We start from the raw sequence: 21623 nt of genomic DNA on the forward strand, positions 1-21623 counted from the left end.
AACAACCCCGTTTGTGCTGTCCTTTAGCTGCGCATCTGAAAGTATCTCATCTGCCAGAAGACTTTACCTCCCCGAGTTAGATTTTGCTTTTTTTTATGCGTCTCAAGTTTGACATCCCACTTTGGGTTGCGAGGACAGCAGCAGTGGGGTACAGCAGCTTGTCCTGGTGAGGAGCAGGTAGACGGGAGTGAGTGAGGAACCGCGTACACTGAGTGCGCTGCCCTGTGACCCTCCCGTGCCTGGATCTCTGCCTGAAGCAGCTGACACCACCCGGGCTCCTCGGGATACTCGGGATAGCCGAGCCCGAGCGGCTGGGGGGGTTCCCTGGGGCGAGCACGGCCCCTGACGGGATGGGAGGGACGGAGCGAGGCGCGGCTGCCCCGCCTGCTCCCCCCGTGCGGCCAGGCACGGGCAGGGGAGAGCCGGCGGCTGCCGGACGTGTGTGGAGGGGGGGGGGGGCCCTCCCTCACGCCAGGGCAGGCCCCAGTGGACATGATCGGGGAGGGCAGGAAAGGGAGCCAAATTCCCCGTCCCCGCTCCCGTCCTTTTCCTTCTCTTGTCCCTGTCCTTATCCCTGTAGCAGTCCCTGCCTGTCCCTATCCCCACCCCTGTATTTGTCCCTGTCCGTATCTCCGTTCCTATCCCTTTCTGTATCCCCTATCCCTGTCTCTTCCCCTTTTCCTCTCAGCTATCCCTGTCCGTGTCTCTGTCCTCTATCTCTCTCTCCTTCTCCCTACTCTATCCCTCTCTCTTGTCCCTGTCCCTAACTCCTATCCCTCTATCCTGCCCCTATATCGCTCTGGAACCCTGGCCCCGCCTCCCGGCCCCGCCCCCTCCCTCCCCACTTTGTCGCGGCGGCGGCGCCGGTGGCAGGAGGGGCCACTCTGCGCACGCGCGGGGCCGCGAGAGCCCCCCCCCCCCTTCCCCCCCCCCCCCGCTTCATCCGGGCACCCGGGCGCGCGCGCCACCGCCGTGTCACAACTTTCTTCCCCCCCGCGTGGCGGATCCCGGCGCGCGCGCTCTCCCAGGAAATATAGTCCCTGCCCGGCCCCGGCTCCCGGCCCGACCCCGCTGGAGCGGCCTGCGGGGTCCGGCGGGGGGCGGCGGGGCGAGCGCGGGGCGGGGCGGGGGCGGCGGATGGCGCGCGGGGGGGGGCGCGCGGGCGGGGGCGCGCGGGGAGGGGTCCCCCCAGCTCGGCGGAAAGTGAGTAATGAGTCCGTGTCCCCAGCGAAGAGGCGAAGAACTTGCCGTGCACACCGAGTACTTGTGTCTGCCGGCTGTCCTGCCGCTTTTCCTTAGTATTGTTGTTCTTGGTGTCGCCACTCCTTTTCTTTTTAATTTTTTTTTTTTTTTAATTTTTCCTGGGTTTCCTTTTTTTTTTTTTTTTCTTTTTTTTTCTTTTTTTTAGTTACTTTAAAAAATTGTTTTCTTCCATTTTTCCGCGGAGGGAGGGGTGACTGCCTGGCTGGCTGGCGGGTCTGTTGCAAAAACCGAGAGAGAAAATCAAAACCAAAACAAAAAAAAAAAGCCAAAAAAGAAAAAAAAGAAAGGCAGGAAAAAAAAAAAAAACCAAACAAAACCAAACCAAAAACCAAACCAAACAAAAAAAAAAAAAACTTCACTCGGATCTGAAAGTGGCAGGAAAGTGCCTGGCAAGTTGCAGGGATGGAGCTACACAGCTTGCAGGAGGCGTTAAAAGTGGAAATCCAATGTCACCAGGTAAAAGAATGAACTGCTGAGGCAACCAGCCGTGCTCTGCCTCCGATCGGGGCTCGCAGGACCGGTGTTGCATGTTCGGCGAGAGCCTTCGTGCCGCAGCCACCAGGGGAGGGGGCTTGGGGGGGGCGCGGCGGGGACCCCCGGCCCCCCGCCGCAATGGCGAGCACTTCCCCAAAGTTCTTTTACGGCTTGTTTGGCTGAGTTTTTTGTGTGTGTGTGTGTGTTGTGGAGATGCGGAGTCAACGCTGCAGTCGGTGCTAGTGTGTGTGCGTGAGTGTGAGAGTGTGTGTGTGTGTGTGTGTGTGTGTGTGTTGGAGAGATTAGGACGAGACTTGAATATTTATGAGCTTTGCTTGAAACTGACTCGCAGTGTTTACTTGCCTCTTTGTTCCTTACCCCCCTCCCTCCCCCGTCCACACACATACATACATTTAAAATAATCCATTAAACTTGAAACAGTTTCTAATTCTTCCTTTTTTGGGGGTGATTTTTTTTTTTTTTTATAGAAACTAGTTGCACAGATGAAGCAAGATCCACAGGTAAATGCAGATTTTTTTTTTTTTTTTTTTTTTTTCTCTTCAGTATTTTATCCCTGCCGTAATAAGCGCAGTTGTGCTGGGACAGCAGGATGAGAAACTTTATCAGTAAGAGATCTCATTTTGTAGTCTGCACTGAGCTTTCTTGCTAAGGAGGGTGTTTTGTGTATGCATGCTTCTGTACGGCTTCAGTGGAATGGTTTTGCCTTTGAAAAATTTCTAGCTCGCAAGTTTATTCATTACAGGGGTTAGTTTGCACTTTGCCTTTAATATGCGTCTTGTTGCCGTTTTTGCAGAATGGAGATCTTAAGAAACAAATCCATGAAAGGCAATCAAGAATAGCAGCTCTTAATGAGAAACAAGTAAGGAACAGATCGATTCAGTTGTGTTTGGTTTTTCTTCTTGTTTTTACGATGCACTATCTAAACATCCGAAAAGTGTCTGAAAATGCTGGCGGCAGGGGATATAACATCCATTTTCTTTTGCATAGAGTCAGAAAATGCATGTTTTCATAATGAGGTCGGATTCTCTGATGTCTTGCTGGGGGAAAGAATTGTTTCAGTACTTGTAGTAAAAAGATAAGCAGTAGTTAAAACGTAAGAAAAAAAAAAGGCGTCCATTTTGAGTTGGTCGACATGTTTTAGGAATATGGAAAATTCTTCTGTCTTGGGCTACTTTGTGCACTTCTGTGTAACGTGCAGAACAAGAGTTGGGAAGGAGGAGGCTGGAACCCGTTTGGAGACATTTCTGTGTTTAATTACAAAACTGACTTTAATTGATCACTTTATTTCTTTTTATTTTTCTTCTTCTTCCCCCCCCCCCCCCCCCCCCCCTTTTCCTCCCCACTTGCCTTTCTCTTCGCTTGGTCTGATCTGACGTGTTGGCTTTTGATTCGAGTTCACTTAGGCACTTTCACTTTTTTCTCCCCCTTCCAAAAATACGAATAAAAACAGATTAACCTGTTTCAGCTGCCAGCGAGAGGGGGAGAAAAAACCAAAAAAAAACAACAAAAAACCGACAAAACGGAGGAGAGAAACAAAACAAACCAGGAACCTTCCTCCCTGCCTCTTCCCCTCCCCGTTCCCCCGCCCTTCCTAAAGTTTCTCCCGGCTGTTTTTGTGCCGGGTGACCCCGGGGCCGCTGCTCTTGCCGAGAGGGGCCCGGAAGGAAAGTTTTGTTGCGGGGGGCGGCGGGCGCTCAGCACCGCGGACAGCGCCACTCGCCATTCCTGCCCGCCCAGCTCCCCGCGCCCCCCGGCCTCTCTCCCGGCACTTCCAGCGCGGGAAAGGCAGCTGGAAAAGCCAGCGGGAGATCTGCCGGCCCCAGCCCCGCTCTCCATCCCGGGCCTGAACTTTCCGGGTGGCGCCCGGGCCCTCCGCGGCCGTGGTGGGTTTCTGTGCTCCGCTCTCCCCGGCCTCGAGCGCCGTTCAGCACCGGCGCTGGGGACAGCGCCCGCCAGCCCAAAGCCGCCCCTTCCCTCCCGACACGGGCAAAGGGGACACGTGTTCCGCTCCCCCTGCTTTTCCCCGTCCTTCTCCTTAATTTATTTATTTATTTATTTATTTATTTTCCTGGTATGTGTGCGTTCTGTTTTGTTTCGCTGGAGTTGTGGTTAAAGTTGCAAAGTGCCTGTGTGATGCGTGCCTGCGGGCGATGGCTGCACGCCACCCTTTTCCTCCCAGTTTATTGTTATGAGAATTGGTCAGCACTCTCAGTTTAGTAGTGGAAGCTTCCATTTTGTGAGGAAGGGGTGTTTGTTCCTCCTAACATGGAGAAAAGTCTGCGGAGTTTGCCGGTGGGGGATGGGGCCCCATTCATGCTGAACATTACCATTTTGATTGCTTTGATGCCATTTTTGGAGGGGGGAGGGGAGAGAATACCCTACTCAGCAGAGCACAAAGATGTTTAATCACTGTATAGAATCAAATCAGGTAGTTTCTTTTTTAAAGCAAATCTGACACTACATGATATGTAAGGGCTGTTAGTCCTTGTTTTGCAGTGTAAAACAGCAAGTTCTTGACTCTTAATACTACTGTATTGGGTAGAACCTTGTGGGTTTTTTTTTTTTTAATAAGCTAAAAGCCTTTCCTGCAACAATGCATCTTAATGTGTTGTTTCTTAAATATCAAAATAGTTTTACTGTCTAAGTGGGTATTTGGAACATAGATTTCATCATTTCCCCCTATATTGTAGCAACTATTTCAAGGCTGTTTAAATTTTTATGATCGTAGTAAATGAGAAGCTATTTATTATATGTCATGTTGGAATTTAGATAAAGCAGAGAGACACATTTGAAAATTCAGTTTGAACATTCTGATTCAGCTTGGGGAAAATGGCTTTTGCTAAGCTTGCAGAGCATATTTATGTATAATCCAAACTAACTAGTAAACAATCTTTGTATATTTATGACTTGCCATTCTCATAATCGTGTAAATAAATCTATAGACCATGAAGTAATTAAATATAAAATACCTAAATTCTGTAAACAGAAAATTTGGCCTAGCAGGAAACCTCCTATTTTTAGGCAAACCCTTAAATTTCTTTTACTGTTTTCAACATCCTCTGCAACAAGAGCTCATAATTAAGAGCCTGGCTGGTGGTGTGGTGTGCTCGTGCTCCAGGCTGCCACCTCCAGAGGTCTACACTGAATTCTTTCTGGGGTCACACATGAAATGAGTTTGGAGGTCTTAGCTTGTGACCAAGTCACAAACCCATTCTGTAACTTTGCAGACTTGCTATAATTAGTAGTTGCTCCTTAGATAATGGCTTGTAAATGAACTCTGTGTCCTTGAGGGTATAGGGAAGGAGCAGTGAGGACCACAGAGACCACAGATGGGCTAATGGTGGAGCTATTTGGTGGTTTGAAGCCCTCACTTTCACGGAAACACCAGTGTAAATTTAAATAGGCAGTTCAAGTAGGGAGGTTATTTTTACATATGTATTTACATTCGTTCCTCCTTAATGCCCCCAAAGACTTGTTTAGGCACAACTAATTCATAATTCAATAGTGTATACCTTTGATTGTACATGCACTGAATACAAAAGACCCTAAAATTGCATTTCAGTTTAACTGCACATGTTAATGATGAAACAGTAAAACAAACAAAGAAACCCTACCTACACCTGTTAGGAACATAACAGGAGTGAGTGTTATCTCTCAGTGCTGCTATTTATCACTTTTCATTGTAGATGGCTACAATGGCATTTGTGGCAATGTGTACTTTTCTTGAAAGTTACAATGAAGACAAAAAGAATTGAATGACAAACTCAACTTTTGAGGGAAATTTTTGAAGTAGACTTTTATGTGTAGCTGGATTTAAAGTTGCATCCTAATTAAGGATCCCTGGCTAGTCATCAGTGTTTCTTTTATGTTGGTGGGTTAGAGAAATATAGAATTTTGCATAGTTTTAATATTTTTCAGTGTCTTCAAAGAAGTACTGTAGATCACTTTCATTACTGGAAGGTAAGAGCTTCAGTCAGTTCTTAATTTGGCATCCAACTCAGAAAGACAAGTTAGACGTCTGTCACAAATACATCCTTCAGATGGTGTAGTTTTGATTAATTGTCATCACCTTTGAGAGTGGGTTACCTCTTCTTTAACGAGATATGATGTGTGAAGACTCCATTAGTTAGTCCAGTGGTTTTATACCTTCCGTCTACAGCACAAGCAGAGCAGCAATAACATTTTTATCTAAATTGTAAAGCAAGAAGCATTTATATGTAAATAAAGGAGCCATCATAAGAGCAAGCACTGGCCTTAATAGCACACCAGAGGTGCTCTGCTGCATGTGTTTCTTGTACTTTATGTCATTAAGGAGTTATTAAGGGTCTTTTAATTCTAGAAAGTTGTCTCTTATTAATTAATAGATCAGGATAAAAAAATAAGCAAATCTTTAACCTCCACTGGAAGTTCCTTTTTACTTGTTCCTCCTTTTACTGTAAGTGTTAGGTGGCAAGCCAGGTCTTCAGCAATGAACATGTGTGGGCCACTATATTTTTGGCCATGATGAACTCTGAATTCAGACAGCCTGTCCTGCAGCACAGTAATAAAAATACGCCTTCCTGAAACACATTATGCCATTCACTTGTGTGCTGCCTCATTTCTTTACCATTATTTACTGTCTATGAAGAAAATCAACATTAGTTTCAGGCAGAGTTTCCCAGCCTGTGTTATTGCTGGTTTGGGTATTTTTTTTTGGGGTAGTATATCTGAAATGAAATCACTGACTGTGTTTTGCCTGTGGTGATCACCAGCAAAGCCTGTTTCTGGAAAGTGTTAGGCTTCTTAAAATTGAAGTACAGTTCTTGTGCAAGTTGTTGGGGATGGTTTAGGTCAAGATGTCTCATTGTGCTGATGTCTCTTTGTTTTGGGGAAGAGGGGGAAGTGGATTTTTGGGTTTGTTGATGTTCATGCTGGGCTGTGCCTGCAAATGGCAGCATTGTTTACATAAGTTAAAGAGTAAATTATTGATATTGCCAGAGCTCAGTATTTCATATGGCTGAGTTATTTCAAAATGATTAAGGTAAAATAAGGGTTATAAGCTTCAGTGAAAAGCCAGGTAAAATCTGAAAGGTATTTCCAGATTGAGTTGAACCTGATGTCAAACTCTGACCCAAGGTATGCACAGCCCTCCCTATTGCTGTGGCAGAATTGCATCCTTGTCTGGGGCTGGATGTCAGGGGCGTCAGGGTGATGGACTCCCACCCAAGTGGAGTACTAAACTTTTCTATCACTTCACTGTATCTATAAACACAAAGACAGCTGGTATTAAATATGAGCCATTCTTCTGCATACTGAGGTCCTGCTGACTTTGCTGGGAATCCTGAGCAATTGTAGAATAAAATGAATTTACTGGATCATAGTAAAGATTAGTTCTGGATTGTAATTCTGAAAGCTCCTGTTCCCAGAAAGCTCCAGTCCCTTTTTTTTTTTTTTTTAATTGCAAAATCAGGTGGCAGTGTATTGCTTATTTTGCCGTCTGTAGGAAGAGGGGAAAAAACTAGGGAAGGATTTACCTTCAACTCCTTGGAGGAGAAACTTAGGAATATAGTTTGCATAATGACAATCCTAGCATTCTGTTTGTGCTTTCAGTAACAGCATACTGAGATTCCCATGTCCTATTGGAGAAAAAGGATAATAAATGACATTTTCATGGGGGAATGGAAATACGGCTTTCAGCCTGCCATTACGTTGCCGTTATAAAGATTCATGTAACAAAAAATTTGTACTAGAGGGGTTAGAACCCCATTTTGTTTGGTAGCTGTTTGACTGGCATGGGAAATGCTATTTCGTTCCAGCATTTTTCTTTGACTGTACACTTTTCTCTACTTACACAGTGTATCACTTGGCAGGGCTAACTGTTGAAAAGAGAATGTTACTTTCATTCTAACAATTTTAAAGAGTTCACTTTGATATTTTACCCACTTAAACACCTGCTGTCAGAACAGTACAATTGATTTCAATTAACTTTGAATTTCTTCAATAAGATGACTCTTATAATAACTCCAGTAATCCCATGATGCTTCATTAGAGGAGCTGGCTATGATGATTATCCCTGTGATTTAGCAATTTTTTCCTTACAATGCCTTTGTCTATACAGAAAAAGGAATTATGCCAACAATACTTTTTTATTTCATTTCTGGTTTTACACTAACAACACTTGCTGCCAGTTACACACTAAAGTATCTAATTTATACTTGCAGCAAACAGGTATTTGTTCAGATGTACACAATACTTTAGTAGAGAGACTTTTTTAAAGAAAATTTAGTTCTATATAGGAGCTCTGCATCTTGGAGTTAGAATTTCTTTTAATTTTGAGTAGACACTTGGGTAGCTGTTAGGTAGTGCTTCTACAAGAGTCTTTATCAGGAGCTCTGGTTTGATGTAACCAAATCTCCACGGGTTCATGCCATGTGTGTGGCTCATCCAGAGCAGTATGTCATGGCAGATGTTTGAACCAGCTCATCTTGTTTCAGGATCTGGTGCACAGACTTATTGTATCTGTGGAAGGAAAGGGGAATGTCTTCTTTCCATAGTGTGATGCTAAAGAAGAGTTTTGAATGGTGGTTTTAAATGACATTTCCAATGGGATACTGCATCAGTCTAAACACTTCTGCTATGTTCAAATAGAGAAAATCCCTTTTCATCTCATTGTAGATTTGATTTTCAAGTTGAAAGCATGAAGGCATATGAAGACATGTTCATACAAAGTTAATTTAAACTTTTCCTTCTATGCTTTTCTTTTTGTGATCAAGGATAAAATGTGCAGCATTTTTGTATTTGATTATAAAATGATGCCTCCCTCTCCCCTCCGCCCCCAAAACAAAATCTGAAGCACCAAAGAAACTTTAAAGCAAGAGTTAAAGGACAAAAATTTGCAAATTGATTAGACAAGACCATGGTAAATGGTGTATGTGTGACCACAATGTCAAGGAGGGCAACTGGTACACACAGAGTAGTTGTAGGTAAGGGAAGCATGAAAACAAGGCTGCAAGTTTAAGATAAGAACAAAGAAGAACAAAAAAGAACCAGAATTGTACTAATTGAAAAGCAAATTTGTCATTCTGCCATTAAAGTAGACAGTTGTTTCAGTGTAATAGACTCATATTTGGTCTATCCAATCTCATCACACACTTCTTTTATATTTCTGTATGTACATATATTTAATATGGTTAAGTAATTTTATTTTTTTGTAACTTAAGGTGGTACTACTTTTTTGCTTGGAATTGTCCATCTTGAGTTAAAATTTACTTAGTGAAAAATGTTTTCTCCCCCACCCCTCTTTTTTGCATCAGCTGCTTATTGTTATGCAGTAGCAATTTCCAGAGTGTCATATGAAATTGCTGATGCGGCTTAGTTCTCGCTCCAACCTGCAACTGCCAATAGTAAGCGTCTATTGAAATCTAATATGTACCACAGGGCTTTTTGCACATGTACAGGCAGACCTTTCTGGTTAATAGACAGAGGACTAGGAAATAGGAGCATGTATTTTCCTCTTTTTAACCCATGGAGAACTTAAATATATGTCCAAATTTAAACTATAAAACAATCCTTTGACTGAATTAAAGTAAACCAGAGAACTGACCGTAAGTGCTGCTGCAGTAAAATAAAAACAATAAGTAGTTGAGAACTCTGTAGATATGATGAGTGGTGTTAATTTAGGTTTCTGAGAGGCAATCTTATTTTCAGAGTTGTAATTCAGTTTTAAGAGCCTGGGCATTGAGGCTCTGGCCAGAACAGTGTGTTCACCTGAAGGTTGGTTTGATTGCTTGTGTTTAATTGAGAGAAGCATATAACTGGCCTTGAAACAGTAGTTAAGTCTATATTGTGTATAAGTTATTTTCCACATTGATTTAGCTTGATCCTGTTGGTAGCTTGTGATGTAGCTTACGTATTATCTGGGGAGAAGGAGTGGAATTGCCTTTCTGTGCAGCTCAGCTATTGATGACAAATCTTATAAGGTTACAGAAAGTGAAATTGTGTATTACATTACAAATAATTTAGTCAAGTGAGAATCATTGATACTTTTGACATGCAGCAGAGATTAACCTACATTTTCTGTAACGTGCTGTTTTTCTAAAGTGCTTCAAATCAGCTAAGATTGCCTAAAGATTTATTGGTGAGGCAAAGCTTTTCTAAGAATAAGGAAGATAGAAGCTTCCATTCTCAGAAATGTACATACTTGAATGTCTCTGTGTTTAAATTTGCTTCTGTGTCTGTGTGTGTGGTTGGGTGTGAGCATAAGGTCTTTCTCTTTGATATCATTCAGGCAGAAAGCCAATATGCGCATGTAAATGAGCCTGAAAATGTAATTAAAAATATATACATACTGGGGACTGCAGTACAGAATTTAGTATGAGATGTAGGTTATAAAGTGATAAGTAACATTTCCTATATAATCACTGATACTCTGATACTGACTCTCATCTGTGATTTATGCATCTTGTGTGTTATTAAGTGCCAAACAGATAAATGCTGAAATGATTTCTTTAGATATCATTTCACCACAATGACTGAAAGCAAAGTACATCTTGCCCATTCTCTTCCCTTCAACCAAAACAAAAACCAAAATACACCTACCATGCAAGTATTACTACAGAGACTAAAAGTATTTTACATAAGATCAGATAAAGACCTATTTAGTAACATATCTTTCCTGGCAATAAAATGTGACATAACAGACTTACTTGTGAATATAGTAGATGAAGGAAATTCTGCAAATCAATAGGATGCATCTAAGAACTTGTATACAGATGGAAAAAGAGAAAGATTGCCAGGGGAAAGACATAAACAATTTTGTCCTTTATTTCAGTGTAGAAAACAAAGGCTCACACATAAAAGCCTATATGAGAGGCACCTCAGAAACTTCAAACTTTAGGCAAGAAGCCAGTTTTCTTTTCTTGTATTTTCTAAAAGTTAGGTCAGAGTGCTGGGTGCAGAAGCTAATGTTTCTGCTCTCCAGCTTAGGGAGAAACTACTTGCAAAAGCATTTATTTTGCATTTAAAAATATAGGTGGAGTCCAGATGCATTTCTATCAACTGCTCTGCAGCCCATAAATATATACAACCAAAGTCAGTGCCTTATTTACATTATTTTATTAACATTCTTTGCTGAGTGGGCTTGAATGGAACACAATCTCTCATATAGAGGATCTAATTATAAACACAAGGGACAGAACCAAATAAGCAGTCTTTAAAGGGAAAAGAGTCTGGCAGCTTTGTTTAAAGTGTCCTTTAATGAACTTCTTTAGCAGCTTGTATCTTAGCAACACGTTTTATTACATACCAGTGCGGGAGAAGCAGTTTGCAGATGGAGTTGCACACAGTAATTTATTTCCCCCCATTTCCCTGTTTTTTTTTTTTTTCCTCCTCTGTGGTGACTTGACTTGAATGTGCAGAGTAGCTTTTCTAACACTGATAGCTCACTTGAAATCCCTGATTGGTTCATTTGTATCTGTTCTGTTTTGTTAGTTGATGAAAAAGGCATTTATTATTTTAAATGCATACTGATTTTGCATGCTCTTAGAAATTCAGATATGACTGTTTTGAATAGGCATGGATTTAAATGGAAAACAACCCCAGCTTTTTTCAGTGCACTTTTTTTCCAATGATGTGTTGCACTCGGCACCCGTCCTCATTGCACACACCAATGAATTTCCAGATTTGGAGGTTATTTACTCTCCATGTTACATGGAATTGTTTTAATCTCTTATCTTTCACACCTTCAAAACTAATTGGAATATAGGAGTGACAGAAGCATTTGCAATCTCTTTTTTTGTCTTCTTAGACAAAAGCTTGCACTTAAACTGCAAATATATTAAAAAAAACCAAACTGCTGTTTCAAAAACCAGTTGAAATTCTGCATTACTGTCCCTCCTTCAAATGACCTACAGGGCTTATCTTTGTTGAAAGAAATACTTTTTGTTCTCTCCACTGCTAATTGCAGACCAAGTTCTCCTCATGTTTTGAGTGAAAAAGTATGTGAGTAGCTTTTTTCAATAGGGTCTTTGGCGGAATGTGGCGTTATTGAAGATGAGTATGAGCAATACAATCTAGACTTCATTTTTTTCGTATAAATTAAAGGGGAAAAATGCCTTTAATGAGCAAACTAAATACTATTCAGCCCAATTTACATTTTCTGCTGGCTAGGCAGGTGTAAGTCGAGGAATATATTTCCCTGGAGTTCACTGGAGTTACCCAGAGTTTGCACTGGTGTGATAAAAATCAGAATATTTCCAGAGGGAGAAAAGCAGGTGAGGAGGAGAGAGGGCAGATGAAGGCAGTCCAGAGTGTTAGGAGAACCCACAGGAGATTGTTGGCTTAAAGATAGTGCTCTTGGGGATGGCTTCATTAAACTTCAGTTAAGAGCTAATATATTAGGGGTTGATATTAAAAAGACAAAACCTATCCATTTCATAAAGTCCATTGATATTTGCAAGTAGACAGGGGATGGTTTTTGAAAGAGATGGAATTGTTTCTCTGCTTAAAATTAGTGAAATACAAGTGTGTTTCCATTAATTGGCAAACTATTACATTTCTTGACCCCTTAGTTCAAAAAACCCAGCATCCTTTCACTCCAAAATATGGATGGATGGATGGATGGATGGATGGATGGATGGATGGATGGATGGATCTCTTCTGGTTTCGAAATGTCAGGTGCCAGGCTGCCTCTTGTCCCTTTTGGATCTGCAATATATCAGCCTTATTAGCAGCATAAAGAAGTCCTTTGAACTTTAAAAGCAGTAAGAGAGATAAAGAATGAAGAGATAAAGGATTCAGTCCCACTCCCCTTTAAACCATGGTGATACTGGTTTTAAAACAGAAGTATGTCCTCTGGAGCCAAAAGTGATTCAGTTGTTGTGTGATTAACTTACTTTTTCTTTCACAATTCAGCCCACTGTTAATTAACTCAATTTCAATTGAAAAAACTCTAAGCTAGAGGAATGCACTAGAATCTTGCACAATCGCGGGGATTAATGATGGCAGTCTGAACTGTCAAGCTAAATCATGAAATTTGCAATATTGCTAGACAAAGGCTTACATCTTTTTTTTTTTTTTAACTGTAGGTCCCTAACAAAAGGGACCTGCCATTACCGGAACAATTCATGTCCTATCATGAGAAATAGTATTTATGCCAGGCACAGCATCTGAAGACCATGTCTTGAGTTATTTTTTTAATGTGATAGAGCTGGGAATATTTAAATGAGTTATAAAAACAAGAGTCCTAACATACAAAGTAATTTCATTCAGAAATGTTGCAGTAAGAGGGAACAAAATTAAGAATTAAATTATTTTCTGCAACATTTTGAAAGGAATTAGAAACCTATGTGTCATATTGGCTAAAACAAATCAGCAAGATTCAGTGTTTAATTTTACTTTCAATAAAGAAAAAAAAACAACTTTTTTTTTTTCCAGAAGCACAAACATTTCCAGAAACTTCTTTAACCCTCTGAGTGCTTGCACTGCACCTCATTACAGAACTACTTTTAGTAAAGGAAACTTAAAGGAACTTCCATCCCCAGATGAAGCAAAGACTCATTTATAAACAATGAGAGCAGGAACAATAGAATGCTGAGTGCATTCTGCATGAATAATATAACTGAGGATTGTGGAAAGCCTATGATTTTGTATGCCAAACTCAGTTTGGGAGTTAGTTTATGAGACTATATCTGGATTTAAGCTCTGGATTTCAGGCCTTTTGACTGAAAAAAATTTGCCATAGTTGGTTATTTTATCTTTTTTTCCTCTTGTACTTTCTTAATTAAAGTAATTCTCCTAAATTTGCTGAAGCTCTTTATCCTATCTGTATTTAGGGTTTGGCTTAATGAGATTCTCCACCAGGATCCACAGACCATAAGATAATGCAAACAGTGGAGGCAGTAGTAGGTGACGTTTTCCATACACAGTGGAAGAATAAATTTTCCCCAAAACTCATCTTTGAGTAACTTTGCTTACTGTTACAAATACAGAGCAAGTAAGCTGGAATTTTCCTGGCTTGGGCTGCCTGAGGTGGTCCATTTCACCCACTGCTATGAACTTGTTATCCTATCTTATAGAAAAATAGCATATAGTTATGAACAAGATGTTCTTCCCAACCTAAGCCATTCTGTGTTTCTATGGTCTCAAAGTTGAGTTAGGTTATTTTGCAGTTCAGTCCCTGATTGCTCTTTGAAATTGCCTCCTATTAAACTGAGTGCTGTCAAATGATAATGATAGATTTTGTAAGATGATCCAATGTCCTGAAAACTGGACTAATGCATTTGCTAAAGATCTTCCTACTGTATGGCCCCTATTAGTTCTACTAGTGTTAGCTAGGAAAAGTGGTGTGCATAAGCTCTGTCCATAATAACAGTTTCTGATAGTCCTCTATTTTGCTTCACTGTTTGGAAAAAAAAAAAAAAAAGAAAAAAAAGCCTGACATCTTCATGTTAACATTTTGTAGTTTCCTTGGGTTCAGTTGAGCTGTGCCTGTTTATACTTCTCAAAAATCTGGGCCAGGTGGACTTGAGTTCCCTCACCATCCCCAAACTACAAAACTGGCCAATCACTGATACAAGTTTGTCTTGATCTCCCAGGTTCTTGCTCTTTCATTAAGCTGGTTTCAGTTTAGGTTAGCATCACCCACTGGTTTGCTGATGGACTTCCTCTAAAGGCTGTAGCTAAACCTTTAGATTTTGGTGTCAAAAAACAGCTTTAAAAATATTATTCCAGAACAAAGTCTAAATAATAATGCTGAAATTTGCTACACTTTTACTTAATAATTTACTGTTCCTTGAAAAAGATCTTTTGATCATCAGATAGTTATGTATTCATCAGCTGGCCTGTTCCAACCTACCATATAAATACATGGTTTTCAAAATGCACAGTTCTCAGGAGACTAGACATGTACAGGACCTGTTGTTTATTAAAATGCAGTTTCTTGACATGACTGAACTCAACACTCTTGTAGTCTGTTGACTTATTATCCACTGAAGGAATTTTTCCTTCTCTGGTTAAGGATTCACTAGGTAGGTACAATTCCTTCCAAGTCATTACACTATTTTCAACTTAAAAAATCTTGGCATTGGACTTCTGTTGGAATTTGATTTGCTGTGTTGAATGTGCAATGAATCAGCCTTAAACAAAAATAATTTTATTGCTTTGCATGCCTGTCCAATGTTGTTCTGAGGGAGCTGACTGTTGTCTAAGAGCATCCCAAATGTTTTTAGTGTAAATGGCTTGAAGACAAAGTACACACAGGGATTTATGTTTCAAGGGTTAGATTTTGCCAAACTCAAGGGTGTTGGCACAAGCACCCTTCATATTTTAAAGAGAAAAAACCCCTCCACCTGGTAGAAGAGGTGTACAATGTGTAGAGAGATCGAAACACACAGAGAGCTTGAGAAAACAAATTTGAGGTGATATCTAGGGCAAAATGATTAAAATTGAAACTTAGAGGTTCTTTGTGAACACAGCAGGGAGGTCTCGGTATTCAGATGAGAAATAAAGAGGGATAGGTCAAAGTTTGAATTGGGAAGGTGATTTTCTGTCCCAATTCCTGGAAAAGCAGATGCTGTGGAGCTTCTGTGCAGGAACTGCTGGCAGGCACACTGTGACTTTATGGATACCCACAACTGGCGTAGGTCTGAGCAGTCTCCTTTTCCCACATTTTCTTGTTTCCCAGGAGAAATAGAAGAGAGCATTTTAAGATTAATCAGCTAATGATGATATGCAAGAATTCTTTTCTGCAAGTTTGATACTAGAAGGGGTGTTAAGATGAGGATTGATACTCCTGTGCACACTTTTCACTCTTTGTTTATTTACTTGAAGTTTACACTATCTTTCATGGAACAAGCTTTTGCTGGATGTGTACCCAGGAAATGTGCAGGAAGATGAGTTTGCATGTGATTCAAGTCAGTAATGTCAAAATGTTGATCAGTAATTTCAAATCACTAGTTGTAAAAATGATGTGCATTTTTATTTCTTAAGGCTAATACACCACATCTATTTTTAATTACCAGCTATAAATGGAGATGTGATTGATTTTCCTCTGCTGAAGTGTCATTACTAGCATTTCTGTATTCAGTTGTCCATGTTAAAATGTTTGAATAACCCTCTATTTAGAGTAACAATGTCTCACCTCAGAGTGGTAATTTCAAGCTCAAAAATTTCAGTATTGAAATAACCTACTTTTAATTCCCAGAATGGATGTGTCACTTTTCTTACATCACTTTTGTTCCAGGAGGTGTAACATAAAGCAGATCTAGCATTATGCATGAGGGAACCTCTCTTTCTGCTTGTTTAGGTAGGTAGACCCACCTCAGCTGGGCAAGCAGGAAAATACAAAGTGCTGAGAGATGGTGGCATCTAATGCTGTTGCTTCCTTAGGACTAAGATGATCAGTTTCTAATGAGGGTGTTTATAATGCTCTCTGAGTAGGACAAGTAGTTGTACAGTGAAATCGGAACTTCTGCCAGTCACTGGTAGTTGTACTAGCTGCCCTCTGCCTTCTTCTTTGCTTTGTGGCTTTGTCTCTTTCACCCTGAAGGATTTTTAGATTGAAACACAAATAGACACTTTCTTTGGTCTTTTGGAGTTCACAGGAAGGTGGTGGTTATGCCACTGTGCAGTGCAGTGGAAGGTCTGGAGAGCAGAACTGTGGGTGCAGAGGACAATGTACCCATCCCAAGGGTTCAGGCTAACCATCCCATGTCTGATCCCAAGGACTGAATGACTGTTACTGTGTGGAATGTTACATGTGCTCCAGAAGTGTGCTCTGCTGTTGAGTTTAATCCCAATAGAATCCACTTGATCTACTCCTGAATTACTTTGTGAAACGAAGTGCAAGATCTACTTTCATCAAATCACAGAGCGATCTGCTTCAGAAATGAGCTTCTGACTTGGAAGCAGTAATTAATAATGGATTTACCCAATATGTGTTCCTTGCTGGTGGGTTTCTCTGATGCTTAAAACAGCACTACTCATTTCTGGCCCTTCTGTCTTTATGATGATATCCCAGGCTATGAATGGAGGAGAGGGAGGAAGGCAGTTTCCCTGCTTTTAGGCATGGGTATATCAACTGCATTCCTCTATATTCACCATAATGGGGATGAAGAAACAACCCCTATTATCTTTTCCCAAGTTATTTTGAGGTCTGGAAATGTTTTATATGCCTAAGATCTGGGACATTTCAGGTCTAATGAAATTCTGGAATGCCACTTAAAGCTTTTGTTTTATTATAAGACCTATATCCCACTATGGCTTGGAAAAGGGTCCCTTAAGGTTAAAGCCTCTTCCACAGCATTATAGTATTTTGAGTTGCAGTCTGCACTTAATTTGTCTGTGTTAACAGAAGTTTGTGTCCATTGATTTTGATATCTTGCTTGAACAGAACATTAGAGGGGCACTTTGGAACTCCTATATTTCTTAAGAAAATGCCACCACTTCCCTTTTTCAGTAGGAATTATTGCCTCTCTTTTCAGATTCCTAATGTTTGTAGTGTTATCCATTACACAAGACTGAAAAAAATCAATGAGGTTCATAAACACAGTTGAAACTTACTTGGCATATTTTACTCTAAATGTTTTGCTCACTATAGAAAAGTCAGCAAATACAATTGAAAGAGAGCACAGTAGTGCCATTTTTTAATGTTAAATAATACTGTCTGTTACAAAACAAGGGAACAAATGAGTGGTTTTCCAACATTCTCTTTAAAAAGCCAGTAGCATTCTTTCATCCAGAACTTTACCACCGCTGACCTTCAGTGCTACAAGATGCTGTGTAGCAGCTGGGTGGGGGATCAAAGTGCCAATGGTGCTTTTCTCATCAGGCTGGGTTGGATTGTGACTTAATGGTTGGGTTTCAGAAGTTGGGTTGTGACCTTATGGTACAGGGTTTGTGCCATGAACAGCAGGGGAGGGGGGGTTCTGCCCCTCTGCCTTGCTCAGGTGAGACCCACCTGCAGAGCTGCCTCCAGCCCTGGGGCCCAGCACAGGAAGGACGTGGAGTTGTTGGAGCAAGTCTAAGGAGGTGCCAAGATGATCAGAGGGATGGAGCACCTCTGTTGTGAGGGAAGACTGAAAGCACTGGGACTGCTCAGCCTGGAGAACAGAAGCTGCAGGGTTACCCAATTGTGGCTTTCCACATGAAGGCAACATACAGGAAAGATTGAGACTACAAGGGTCTGGTGTTGCAGGACAAGGAAAAATGGCTTAATACTGAGAGACATTAGGTTTAGATTAGATGTTAGAAAGAAATTCTTGGCTGTGAGGGTGGTGAGGCCCTGGCACAGGTTACCCAGAGCAGCTGTCACTGCCCCATCCCTGGGAGTGCTATGGGCCAGTTGGGCTGGGAGCAACCTGGGATAGTGAAAGGTTTTCCTTGCCCATAGGAGAGGGCAGGACAAGATGAGCTACAAGGTCCCTTCCAACCCAAACCACTCTGAGATTCTATGATAAGTAACTGGTTCTTACCCAGCAATTCCTCAGTAGCTGAAGGTATAGCTGATCTTATACAGTTCTTGCCTGACACACAGTCATGATTTCCTGCTGTTAGCATGTTTTTCAATGGCATAACACTTTCTCCACAGTAAAGAGTCTGCACAGAAGCATATGGCTACATCACAGAATTAATGGAGAACTGTGGATGCTGAGAGATAAGTGTGGGGTTCTTGTGGAGTAACAAACATTTCTCTAAAACTTGTGAGGTACAAAGTGTATAAAGGTACATTCTACAGTAGTCCTCTTACTGCAACTACAATAGAAATGAAGGCCGGACATTGTGTTAGTCTCAAAATGACTAAGAAGAATGAGGTTCTGGAATAACTTTCCAATAGGGAAGGTGGAAGCAAACAACCAATCTTTTATTTTTCAGGTGAATCTGTGACATGCAAAAGATGTTGAGGATCCCTGGCAGGAGTAGAAAATACATAGCATAGGAGTAGAAAATACAAACATTGTGGGCCATAATGTTTGGAACTATTTCTGCAGAAAAAAAAAATGTTGAGAACTGAAAGGGTAGATCAACATGTTAGCCAATCTCTATTTTACGTCATGTGGAGAGTTGGTTCCAGCTGTCATAAACTTCTTGATGCTTTTGTCACACTAAGAAACTGATTTAAAAAGTATTTTCTGTTCTAGTTTTTATGGCATCAGTCATAGGAGTGTTTCTATAATAAGTTGAATATAGAGATGTTGAAGGCACAGTTTGCTCAGTTTGTAGGACAGAATTGTTATTTCACATAATCAAACTAAAAAATCATACTGTTTCTGGCACTTCATTTTTCATTGGGATTGTGGTACTTGAAATAGTCATTGTCTTGGTTTGAAAAGACAGGTGTCTGCTAAGGAAGGGAAAAACCTCCCTTGAAATGGAAAAAATGTAACCCCCCCCAAATTATTATAATCTTGAAATCCAGGGGCTCTCAGGCAGAGATATGGGAGTAGGAATAACAGTTCTTTATTAAGAAAATTAAAATAAAAATGTCATACCAAAAAACCAAAACACTGACAGAGTCAGAATACAACCTGACACCCTGTTGGTCAGGGTGTTGGTAGCAGTCTGATTAAATGGTGGCTGCAGTCCTGCTGGAGTGATAGATGTGGTTCTGTTAAGGCAATGATCCCTAGAAGGGTGTCAGTTTCCTCTGAAAGTCCAGTGCTGGTGTAGATGGGTCTGATCTTTCCTCTGGGAAACCAATGGAGAAAGGCTGCCTGTGGTGTTCCAAGTCTCAGATTAAATCCAGGTAGGAATGCTTGGCTCCTCCCCCTGGGTGGAGCATCTCCCAATGGGATGATGTAATTTTGTCAGTCATGCAGTGAGACTCAATGGCCCATTAACAGAAGATATCCCCCTGGAGGGAGGTTGGGTTATGGAAGAGATAAAGAACTCTGCCCCACCTTGATTTAGCAGATGGTAATAGAATACATACTTTTGGTTACATCTTGCATTGCAACCCAAGACAGCCATGAAGAGCCATGAAACATTTTTTTTCCAGTGCAGTCCACTCAGTGCTCCACTCAGATACAGGATTATAACGTGAGGACTCCCTATGTGGAGATTGAGGGGACAGTTTAAGTTCTGACACTGTTATTTCTTTTTTAACTGCCAGGAAGCACCAGAAGATGGCATGGTTTGTACAGATGCATGCTAGAAAGTAAATGAGTGAGCTTGTGAAACTGCTATTAATAATCCTGGATAGAGTTTTTAACACTGTCATAAATAAAAACAGCAACATGCAGTACTTTAATCTTTATTTCTTCTTTCTGCCAGTAAGGGACAGCAGTAAAGTCCGGTTTATCTATCTGTGAATCTCTCTGTCAATCTATCTATCTATCTGGAGGAAAAAGTTAAAAAAAAAGCAAGTGTGATGTAATGTTGGTGCAACATACACTGAATGGTCAGCCTGACAAAAAGGGGTATTGATGGTAAGTGAAAAAGGTGACACCTTCCCTCAATAATTTTGATGAAAATCCTTCTTTTATCTCCTCTGTGCCTGTCAGTTCAAGCCTGGGAACCCAGACTGATCCCTCTTACTTTCCCATTCTCCTCTCTCTGTTGCCAGAAAAAATGTGATGACCACAGGATATTAAGATACCCAGTTTAACCCTCTGAACTGGAGTACCAGCATCTGCTAGCTATGGAGATTCAGGGTTTAAAGATATTTCATCTTAACATTCGTAATGTTGGAAGAAGTAGGTGTGTACTTTAAAAGTTGTGTTTGTGGGATTCTGCAGGATCAGCAGGCTCTGCCTGGCTTCCCATCATTTACTGTATCCAAAGTTTTCTTTCATGCAGGTGAAACTGGTGAAGGTTTATATCAGCTTAATGCAAGGGTGCCTCAGTTTGAGATTGTGGACTAACTGGTTAGTATTTCTCTAGCCTTCTGAAAATGTAAAGAACTACGAAAATGTTTAAAATTATTTGTTAAAAAATAATTAGTACAGGGGAAGAATCAGCTGAAACTACATCCCCTACCTACCATAATGTTTCAGCATGTGACATGCTTTGGCTGATAATCATAAAATCATAGATTCACAGAATGACTTAGATTGGAAAACAGCTCCAAGATTGTTGTGTCCAACTTACGACTTCTCACCACCACCATGGCACCAAGTGCCACATTCAGTCATTTCTTGTTCACTGACGCTGCATTGCAAAACTCACAGAATGTGTGGTTAGGATTTATAGCACACAGTTGCTTTGATTTTTGGGTTGTTTTTGTTTTCTCATTGACTATCCAGACACTGGTACTGCCTTTTTGAGGACATGTTTAGTTTAGCTCTGTGACTTGGTATTTATGAATTTTTGAGGCAAAGAGCTTAATATAGAGACTGGTTCCGATCTATGGTTGGAGTAACTCTGCAGAAGTTGGCAGAGTGCTGTAATGGGTAATGTTGGAAGAAGTAGGTGTGTATTTTAAAAGTTGTGTTTGTGGGATTCTGCAGGATCAGCAGGCTCTGCCTGGCTTCCCATCATTTACTGTATCCGAAGTTTTCTTTCATGCAGGTGAAACTGGTGAAGGTTTATATCCGTTTAATGCAAGGGTGCCTCAGTTTGAGATTGTGGACTAACTGGTTAGTATTTCTCTAGCCTTCTGAAAATGTAAAGAACTACGAAAATGTTTAAAACTATTTGTTAAAAAATAATTAGTACAGATGTTGTGGTTCGTTTATTTAATTTTGTTAAGAATTTGTTAAAACTTGTTAGTACGTTCTTGTTTCCCCCTGTTGATTGTAATGGTTTAGCCCCAGTTGTCTGTTATATAAACCCCTCCCAGTTTTCCTGAATATTCCCTGTCAATTACCTTTACCCTGCCCCATCTTCCCATCCATCATCATAAACCCCACCTCTCCTTCCAGCTCCTTCCATGTATATCATCCCTTCCTTGA

At 41.0% G+C, this 21623-nt stretch overlaps 1 protein-coding gene across 4 annotated transcripts in view; it reads left to right on the plus strand.

The window, feature by feature from the left end:
• The first annotated feature begins 1374 nt into the window (after window positions 1-1374).
• The window catches only part of PHF21B (PHD finger protein 21B), a 180852-nt gene continuing 160603 nt past the window's right edge, over window positions 1375-21623 (plus strand). For 2 of the 4 annotated variants that reach the window (XM_086885377.1, XM_086885379.1), the window contains exons 1-3: window positions 1582-1719; window positions 2226-2258; window positions 2552-2617. In XM_086885377.1, coding sequence (XP_086741503.1) covers window positions 1666-1719; window positions 2226-2258; window positions 2552-2617 — 153 coding nt within the window. In that variant the 5' untranslated portion in view covers window positions 1582-1665. Of the gene's footprint in view, window positions 1720-2225; window positions 2259-2551; window positions 2618-21623 lie in introns of all 4 variants that reach the window. The other 2 variants (XM_086885376.1, XM_086885378.1) reach the window with 2 other exon arrangements.

This window comes from Cyanistes caeruleus, chromosome 4, assembly GCF_971803275.1.
Source record: "Cyanistes caeruleus chromosome 4, bCyaCae1.hap1.1, whole genome shotgun sequence".
NCBI classification, from domain to species: Eukaryota; Metazoa; Chordata; class Aves; order Passeriformes; family Paridae; genus Cyanistes; species Cyanistes caeruleus.